The 10,696-nt window shown below is 38.6% G+C and overlaps 1 protein-coding gene across 3 annotated transcripts in view; it reads right to left on the bottom strand.

Annotated features, from left to right (window-relative positions):
* Positions 1-6,362: 6,362 nt before the first annotated feature.
* DAPK1 (death associated protein kinase 1) overlaps positions 6,363-10,696 on the bottom strand; it is a 115,889-nt gene continuing 111,555 nt past the window's right edge. For 2 of the 3 annotated variants that reach the window (XM_020805825.3, XM_020805824.3), the window contains exon 26: positions 6,363-8,733. In XM_020805825.3, the coding sequence (XP_020661484.3) occupies positions 7,501-8,733 (1,233 nt within the window). In that variant the 3' untranslated portion in view covers positions 6,363-7,500. The remainder of the gene's footprint in view (positions 8,734-10,696) is intronic. The other variant, XR_013542066.1, reaches the window with a different exon arrangement.

Below are 10,696 nucleotides of genomic sequence, written 5' to 3'. Positions count from 1 at the left end.
AAAACAGTGGGTGGCCATTTTTTCCCCGGCGGCCATTTTGGAACCGCCGATCAGCTGGCCGAAAATGGGGGCTTTGCAATGATAGCTTCCCCGCGATCATCGCAAAGTGAATTTTCCCCATAGGAAACATTGCAAAGCGATCGCTTTTGCGATTGCAAAAACAGCATCGCTAAGCGATTTCGTCGCTCAACGGAGTGATTGCTAAGCGAGGCACCACTGTATTACCAAGGCTACTTTTCCTCTTTCAGACAATTCCAATACTATTAAAGCAAGATTTTTTTTAAAAGAACTGAATAAGATAATGACCAAGTATGTTTGGGATGGGAAAAAACCAAGAATAAAACTTAAGGCTCTTTGGGACAATAAGCAATGAGGAGGGTTTGGCCTAGCAGACTGGATGAATTATTACAGAGCAGCAGCTCTGTCCTGGGTGAGGGAATGGGTTATTTGACAAAATGGGAGACTTTTAAAAATTGAGGGGCATGATTTAAGGCTAGGCTGGCATGCCTACCTATGGTACCAAGATGATAAGCAATGCAAAACATTTAATTTACATTTGATCAAGAGATCTCTGTTATGGGTTTGGAAGACAGATTTATACAACTGCGATCATTCAGAGGCCACGAAGAACATGTATATTATTGTCAAAGTAAATAATAAGCATTCAACCTCAGCATAATAGAAAGAACGTTTACAAGCACAGAAAGTTGCTTAAAACTGACCATAAAATAAATGTGGTACAGTGGTGACATAACCAACTCATCTATGCAGATTTTTAACATACATAGTGGGATAAGGCTTTATATTCAAGTCATGCCAGAGTGAACTTCTTGATGGATTCTTCTTCATCTGCTTTGCACTGGAATATTTAAAGTTATTTCTTTGAACTGTTTTTGGTGTTCACAAACACAAATTTGAGGGCAAAGTCTGTGTTTCCTGAGAGACTGAAGTGTTTTATGACTATAACACGTCAGTCTGTGTAGGCTACTGTGTCCTTGTTGCCGCTCAGTGACTTAAACCACCACTTGCTGGTATCTTTTACTTTCCATTCCCTCTCCACTGAGTGTATAAGTATCTGCTGAGGTTACATTCTGTATATCTGATGAAGTGGACTAAAATCAGTAAGTGTCTGTCAAATAAAAAAATGTCTTTAAAGTGCCACAAGGCCCGTTGTTGTTAATAAAGGTAAAGGTAAAGGTAAAGGTTCCCCTTGACAATTTTTGTCCAGTCGTGTTCGACTCTAGGGGGCGGTGCTCATCCCCGTTTCCAAGCCATAGAGCCAGCGTTTTGTCCAAAGACAATCTTCCGTGGTCACATGGCCAGTGCGACTTAGACACAGAACGCTGTTACCTTCCCACCGAGGTGGTCCCTATTGATCTACTTGCATTTGCATGCTTTCGAACCGCTAGGTTGGCGGGAGCTGGGACAAGCGACGGGCGCTCACTCCGTCACGTAGATTCGATCTTATGACTGCTGGTCTTCTGACCCTGCAGCACAGGCTTCTGCGGTTTAGCCCACAGCGCCACCACGTCCCTGTTGTTGTTAATGGCACTACTGAAAAACAAATGAATGAAAAGTGTTCTCCATCAACTCAGAGTCAAGACCAGCCAATTTAGTTTGGCATCCTGCGGCTATAAAGCAACTGAGAAGTGAATTAGTACTGTGGTTTATGCTGACATATTTATTTCTTAATTCATGCCTGTGGTATTGGATTTGCCTGAACTGGAGTTATTGGTAAAATGTATGTGCTTGCACAGTTGCTTGCACAGTTGTGGGAGATAGATTAGATCATAGTGTGAATAGAGCTGATTTGTGCCATTTTTATTAATGGAAAATCTGCATGGACGGATTAGCTGACTGCCAAATTAACACAGGACAGCTTACATTGAGTTTATTTTTCATGGGACTGTCTAATAGCAGTATTAGTCTCGGAACATTTTTTAATGTTTCATAGTGACAATAATCTTTTAGAAATGTGTGTCATTGTCTTGTCTGATCTGTTGGTTGTAATAAAAAAATTGAATTGTGTGTCATTGCTATCTGAGTCTTAAACCTCCAAAGATTATATCCACACTGGGTGAAACTTTGAACTCACCTTGCTGCATTATTCCACAGAAGGAAACCTCTATAGCTTTCATAATACGTGAACACAAGGGATAACAGTTATTTAGAATATTACATTATTCCAAGAACATCTGAAGACACTCACAAAAAAGAAAAACCTGCAGCAGCCTTGCTGAAGCTATGTAGGTGTGCATCTGAGTACCTGCATAGACTAGCATTCCATCATGGAGGAAATATAAGATAGAACAATACATTCATACTTTTAATGAACATTTTAAATTTGATTCAAATAAACAAACTAGGATTCAGTAGAGTCCACACTGGTGAGACTTTATACCTTTGAGCATCTAGATCCTTCAACAGGTGTTTGGTGCAAAACACAGTTGGAATTGAAGAATTCTGAATATAAGAATTAAATGCGAGAACTGAATGAAGCTTAGAACTCTTCCAACCAAAAACAGCCTTGATAATATCCCTACAACTTTTTTATTTCAGCAATATATTTTGTGGAATCATTTTTGCTGCTGCAGTTTTAATGGAGAGTCTAAAATCCTTGCCAGTCTTCCATACATCTTTCAGAGATCTACCAGTAGGTTACAGCATTTGGGCAAAATTACAGAGAGGTGTGAGAGAGGTAAAATATTCTGGCAAATTAAAGATTAAGATTTATTTCACTACGAACTTTCATCGATCAAAATCCACCTCTTTCATGAAAGCTCACCGTTATATAAATCTGTTAGTCTTTAAAGTGCCACAATATTTTGCCTTTTTTCTGTCTCCCCACCCCATTAATTTTGCTGACATGTTGAGACAGACTAACATGGCTACATCTCTAGAAATTGCTACAGTAGATCCTAGTTTACCTCCTAATCACAGCCATGTTGATGTAATGTTCATGCTATAATAATGCTTTGTGTTTTTAATTCTGGTTTCACAGAAAGTCCTAAGTAGTACTACATTGGATGCTACAGTTCCTATGATCCAACAGTAGTGACTTGAAGAAGATAACTCTAATTCAGTTTAGTAGCTCCATAGTTAAACATAGATATATTTAGATACCCTTAATCATGAATTAAAACTGTAATACTGTATATAGTTTTAAGTTCAAATCAGTACTTAGTTAACGGTGGTTGTTTCACAGACCTGATTCAAATTTATAGAACACTCTGCGTTGGGTACTAGGAAACAAAAATACAGAATCATGATAGTTGAATTCATCAGCTCCAGTCAGTGAACAATATTTATATTCATACAAAACATAAAAGAGTAAGTTGCAAAGTGTTTTCGTATGTTCACTGTGACTTACACTGGGCTAAACTGTTGCTTAGCACAACATTAGAGTAGGCTCATTGAATTAGTGAGGATTGGTGAGTTCTTCTGTAAGTTCAAAAGTGCCTACTCTAGTTGTAACTTACTGCAGCATAATCACGACTAGAGTAGGCCCATTTGAATCAAACAGAACTTACAGAAGAGTTGACAAACCAAATCCCCCTGATTCAATGGGTCTACTATTGTGCAACTTACTATACAATACAACAGGATTTCAACAATTTCTTTTCTAACTGCAAATCACAGGACTTGGTCATAAAGGCAGAAAGTTAAAAATCAACAAAATATCACAAAAATGAAGCAGTTATTATTTTATTTCATGTGATCAAATTATGGAATGCAATAGGCAAGAGAAACAAGAAGTCTGACCAGGGTAATTTCTTGGCTATGAGTCAGAAGATACCATGGAAACTGCAACCTCAACAAGATCAGACCTATCTCTAACTAGCTCTTTTTGAAGTTTCTTAATAGGACAGCTGGGAATAACAAAACTTTAAACCTTGTGTATCTGAGTCACATGTTTGACTCACGATTATTTTATTTATTCTCCCTTCATGCACTCCTGAAAAAGGTAGTTCTAGAGAATAAGTCCCAAGTTATAAGAATGAATGGAATCAAATATATTCTTGTTAGATAGTAAAGTAGTCGGGCATAAGGAGATTACTTTTGGACTGCAGGACTTTAATTTTGGACATTGTGCCACCATATATTTTTTCTAGGAAAGTTGGAAGTGATGTTCATATATAACAATTAGACTGGAAATATGGTTTACTGAGAATAAACAGCAGGCAGGAGCAGCCAGGTTTGCCAATTGCACGCCTTCCTTTGCCTGACAGGTAAATCTAAGCATGAAGGAATAACTTGGAGTGGGAAATATGTGGCCCTCATATATTTTTCAACTTCATAGCCGTTGCTTATTGACTGATGTTCAGCACTATCTGAAGGGCCACAAATTTCTCACCCTGGAATACCTTATGATGTATCTCCAGACCTGAAAACCTAGTTTATTGCTGCCAAACAAGCCAGGATTATAAGCAACAGTTCTGATTTGTTGTTTCATTAATCTTGCCTTATTCTGTAGCCATAATAAACTCACCTTTGTTGATTAATTTTATTTGTTTGTACAAACCAGGAGCAAATGAGCAAAGTATGCTGCGTACAACATATTCATAATTAGCTAGAATAGGCCACAGGTCTTACCCTACAATCGTGTGTTAACAGTGCACCTATATCTATGGGGGCAGGGTTTCTAAAACCAAGTTTTTCACATACAAAAAGTTCTCTCTCTGTGAGAGTAGCTAAAGCCCCATACTGGCCTGACTCAACATAAGTTAGCTTCTCTCATTCTTACAATATACTGTATTACTTAACCTAAGAACAAAAGAGGGAAAAATAAGTATTTCTTAAAATGTACTTCTTAAGTGTAAAAATGAGTGTCAGAAAAGGCTGGACTGCAGCTCTTGTCATATTGAACCCTTCATCGCTCATCTCAAAGTATTAAGGCATTAGATTTAAAATGCAGCCAGACCACTTAACTGCCAAGCATTTAAGATTTCTGAACCATGGTTAAAGGAATGGATGCCAGCAATAGCATAAAAAGTTGAAAGCCTACTATACAGAATTCCACTAATTTTCTTTATTTGTTATCTTAATTATATTTTTATAAACAATGTTATTATTATTCTTTTCAAAATTATGATTACTATCGTTTGTATAGCTCTGTTAATGCAACAGAAGTAGTATCAGTAGCCATGATAGATTGCCACTAATTCAAGGGTGTGTGCAACTTTGCATCGTTGCACATGAGCTGTGCACACTCTGACATCACAGGACAAACTCTTTAATTAGAAGTGACTTGCTGTAGCTGTTAACATTATTCCCACTGAGTAGGTGAAGCTATACAATAGGCTACCCTCCAACAATGTAGCACAGGTATTTTGTTCCAATGTCAATTCTTTAGCAGCCTGGCAGAAATCACACTGGAATGTTGCCATACTAATAAAGAGGTTCTAGGTTCTGGTAGTATTTTATCAATATTCTGTCAGAATTTAAAATTTAATTGATCAATTTATTAAACAATATTTTCATTATTGATAGTACAAGGCATGGCTGTGAAAAGCAAAGTATCTGTCCTACTCCTAAAATAAACTAATCAGTATGTCATGAAGAAAAATCCACATGTAGTCACACATTTATGGGATATAAATGAGCATTAGGATAAAAATTAATTTGAAAAATGAAAGCCATATACATTAAACCAGAATTTCAAAGTAAAAAAAGGAAATCCAATCCAGTCATCTTACCAATAATAATTCCTTTTTTAAAAAAAGACACTACAGGACTACTGTTTTTTAGATCCATAAATGCAAATATATAATGTACAGAACCCTGAATACTGTCTTCAGATGCATGTGATTCAGTCTTTCCTGTGTTAACATCTCATACACAGAATTGTGCTGCAATGTTAAATAAATCACACCCTGTTTCAAATTCTGCAGAATCATCACTGTGAGAGGAAATTATCACAGTCATTTGCCAGGAATGATATTGTTTGTACTAAAAGCCATTTCCTTTTCACACACTCAAAAAACAGACTACTTAGCAAAGCAAACCTTCAAAAACATCCTTGTACATTTTCGCATTTGTATTTGTCTGGGATTGCACTCCAACACTCCCCGATACATAAGATAATAAAGAAAAAAAAAGGAGATAAGCTAGTTTTCCTCTTGTGTGGCTTCTAGCAGTATTACTGGCTACCTAGTTTGAGATATATTGTGCTTTACTTCTTAAAAGTGTCTGTCCTTCAGTCTCTATATAGAAAAACTGCAGTGTGTGAAATGGTACCTTAGTTGTAACACTGCCACTTAGTTGCAACTGAAGTCATGTTAGTACAGTAAAACCATAGAATTCTGCTTAGTTTGTTGGCTACTGATAGGATTGCATCTAAGAAATAAGGAGCAATTAAAAAGTTGCAACAAGCAACAATTTATTTGTAAAAAAATCCTTTTAAATTTTACCACAACAAAGATTAAGGGAAAACAGTATTAATATATACATAAATTATATATGTATATACACTTAATATATCTTGTACCGTTAAAATTACATGCTTTTCAGAACAGAAGAAATGGTCTTTTCCCCTCATACCAATTTAGTTTCTCTCACTGCAAGAAATTCTTGCTTTCCTCAATTAAAAAAAAATACCAAACCTTCAAGTATAAGAAATAAGCACACTAGTATCTGAAGGTGAAAATCCATTTGCTTTGCACAAATGATCACTGTTAAATACAGAATAAGTCCATTTAGCTAACACTTGTGTATGTGCCTTGGTGAACTTTACACTTGTGTAAAATCTTTACCTGAGATACATGGAAATAATGGAAGGTGCAAGTGAGATTTTAACGTTTCCATTCTTCTTCAATGGAAATAAGAACCTATAATGTCATACATGTTTCTACCCTCATGGTCCGACACAAGAGCTCTTCAGCAGAACAAGTTTCTTGTTACCAAACATCTTGACTCCAGCAAAACACAAAGGCAAGCACCACTTGTAACAACCAGCATGCAGACAGTGAAATAGAGGTAGCATTGTCTTACAGCTTCAGCAGGATCACTTGATTTTAACCACATTATCTTCTGCAAAAGGCACTCGCTTTTTCGTTTCTAAGCATGGTGTTAAAATCCAAACAGACTAGCACTACTTTGCTATAAATATTTTTTAAAAAAAATTAAACAAGCATAATGAATAAAAATGAGGACATAAGACATGAGCTTTAATCACATTACATAGTTGTCTTCTGTTAATAAAAATGATTTAAAAAACAACAGTTGGCTCACTGAAAAGCTGGAGTCTTCCCAGTTAAAATATTACTTAAGCAGCACAATGTATACCCAGAAACAGACTATAAGGTACTAGAAATTTACCAGCCTTTTATAATTAAAATAAAAGCAACAGGTCACAGTTTAAAAGTAGGAAGATTGGTCACTTAAAAAAAGGATGTGGGGGAATGGTGGCAGCTCAGTAATGTAGAAACACACATAACTGCCATATGGAATCCTTGCTCACTATCACAATCTAAAAAGTGTGCGCTTTTTGAACTTTGTTTCTCACCGAGAGACAACTGAGCTAATTGAATTGTAAGAGGTCCCACTGTTACAGCTTGAAGCGTAGGCTTCTTGTCCATTTGCATCTAAAGTGACTCTGAACACAGAGGATGCTTTCAATAAAAAGTCAGCTCCATCTCTGCGGCCCAGTTCCCTCAGTTTGGACATCAGAATACCCACTGTACTTTCTGGAGCATTTCCCCATTCCTGCAGAAGGGCATAGGATGGGCTTGGTACAAATTCATTTTGACCCCCATTGTTTGTATTATATTTTGCAACAAGATCAGGAAGGCCCAAATTCATAGCAAGAAGGCACCAATCCTTGCCCATAGGATCAGGTGGATCCAGAAGCCGACTCAGTTTCCTCCTTGTAAGCAGATTCAGATCCGATATATGGATATCCATTCCCAAACTTCCCTGTGAGTAGACATCAAGACACCCAAAGCATAATATACTGCTGAAGCTTTCTTTATAGCCACCCATTGTGTTAGTTAATGACGTCTCTTTTAGACTTTGTGCCCGGAAAAAATCTCTTGGCTGGTAGATCATTACTGGCTCATGGTGTTCCCTCAGCTGCTGAGGACTGAGATAATGTTTGACAGTCAAGAGGCCTGGTAATGTTGTGGCTATCAGATTGTCTATGGTGCTGCATACAGAATCCAGGAGTAAGCAGCATTTGATCTTCTCTGTTTCCAAGCCTCGAACCTGAACCTCAATACCTTGACCATTGTTGACAAGAAGCACAAGAAGCTCAGCTCCACGATTCATGATCTTTGACCCATTTACCCACAGACGTATATCTGCATCTCCCTCTGCGCTCTGTTGATGAATCCATCTACACAGGTTCACCTGAACTTTGTGGAAAATTCCACAAGGAAGAGGAGTTAGGTGTTCCACAGGAACAATTCTCACACCACCGTAAATCATAACTTCATCTTCCTCATCAGCCCAAGATCTATGGAGGCTATCAGTCTTGATTAAGGCAGGAATGTCAATCATTGTTCCACTGCTGAGGTCACGAGCACAGATATCCATGGCATCTAAGATCTGTATAAGTTCTTCGATATCACTGTCTGGTATCAGGCGCTGAATGTCTTCTATTGTGTATCGACCTCTGTAGTGGTGGAGGGCTTTTGGGTTCTCTACAGACAGGAGTTTTCCAAGGACGTTTGAACATAGCCAGCGAGGATCCAAAAGGACAACATCTTGGACTGTCTCACTCTGCATTATATTGATCTATTGAATAAAAGGCAAGTCTGAAGTCAGTTCCAAATACAAGAGAAACCCCTCCCTCCAAGACAGGTAATAACAATTGTTCCTCTCAAGTAGCCAATAAAAAGTGAGCCATTCACTGTAAAGGGACAACATGTTTTCAGATTCTCAGTCCTGCGACTTTTGTAGAATGTGCAATTCTGAAAAACACATTTGTGGATATACACATAGGCTGGCATCTGTTTACTTTCTATCATGCATTAATTGGATATCGCTCTTTAATAAACAGTAATGTTTACTGTTAAGAACATGTAGACTCAAATTCAGTTACTTAGCAAAGTAAGTTACAACTAGAAAAGGCTCACTGAGACAAAGGAAATTACAGAGGAGTTGTCTCACCAAATCCTCATTTATTAAATGGCCCTACTCTAGTTTCAACTTACTATACTATATAATAGAATGTCAGTCATAGGGTTAGATACAAATAACCATGAGTGGAGTAGTAGTAACTGCTTATGTTGCTTTGCAAACATTTGTGGGACAGCCCGTACAGTTGAAATAGGCAGATTCTAGATCAAATTAAGCCTAAGCCACCTCTGCAGACAAAAATGTTGAACCTGAGTCTGTCCTACCTTGGGCACATCATGAGAAGACAAGATTCTCTGGAAAAAATAATAATGCTTGGAAAGGTTGAAGGCAGCAGCAAAAGAAGAAGACCAAAGACAAGATGGACTGACCCCCTAAAGCAGTGGTCAAGGAACGGGGAAAATTACCCCAAATGGGATAAAAAATGAAAATCCTGGTGGTAATGAGAACGGTTGCGGCAGGCATTTTACATCCAGGCATTTTATTTCCAATGATGCTGTGTGTAGGCGGGCATTCTGTCACGGGGAAAGCAAGCACCGGTGAGGAACTGAACAGGGCACCTGCCTTCCCTCCTTGCCTCCGAAGTATGGGGGAAGGGCAGTGTACCAGGCCAGCTGGACTCTTTGCCCGGCAGAGACCTGGCTGGGCTCTCCTTCCTGCCCGTGCCCATCTGCCCCGTGCACTGGTGAGGAGGCCTCCTTCCCACCCTGCCTCACCTGAGCTCATGGCCAGTGGACCTGCCGGCCCTGCGGTGCCTGCCTCCCCTCGCCAAGGTGTGGTGGCTCCAGAATGGCTGCCCGGGTGGCGGCGGCAGGTCCCCGGTGAGCACAGAGGCGGGGCGGGGCTCGACCGCAGACGGCAAGAGCCAAGGGGGGTAATGTCAACGTATATAAATTTTTTGGGGGGGTAAAAGGTAAAAAAGTTCCCTGACCCCTGCCCTAAAGGAATACATAGGCTTGAGTTTACAAGAGCTGAGCAGGGCAGTTCAGGAGAGGACATTTTGGAGATGGCTTGTTCATTGGCGCACCATAAATCAGAGGTGACTTGACAGTATATAACAACAATAAATTACATTGCAATTGAATTTCAGCAACGTTTAAAGCAATCCCCTTGAGAGGAAAGTACCTTCTTTGGGTGCAAGTCATTCTGGCATCTAAAATACAATTTCCCATTGATTCCAACAAAATAATTTAGCTAAAACACAGGAACAAATATTAGGAATTTTACAAAATAAAAGCATTCTGGTATGGCTTGAAGGGAAGAATACAGATTAGTTGTAAAAATGGATAAGGAGTTTGGACAGTATGTAGAAAATTGAAGTTTTTATTCAGCTTTGGAAGTTCACTGGGTGGTTTTCAGGCAAGTAAGTATTTATGTATTTGCCTCATCTTACATAAGATATTATGAAAATATGTTATATAGAAATTAGATAAATTATATATCTTGTTAGTCAAAGTGGTGCTGTAGGCAGTAACTATTTAGCTATATAGGCCAATCTGCTGTTATGTCGCTCGACCAGGATAGTGGAAATGACATCACTGGCAGATTGCTGCTAAGTAAAGAATCCCTGCTTTGATTTTGGGTTGTGAGCAAACTGCACACAATGACACAAAATTGTTTG

Source organism: Pogona vitticeps, chromosome 2 (genome assembly GCF_051106095.1).
Source record: "Pogona vitticeps strain Pit_001003342236 chromosome 2, PviZW2.1, whole genome shotgun sequence".
NCBI classification, from domain to species: Eukaryota; Metazoa; Chordata; class Lepidosauria; order Squamata; family Agamidae; genus Pogona; species Pogona vitticeps.
This window is presented reverse-complemented; position numbering and strand designations above follow the sequence as displayed.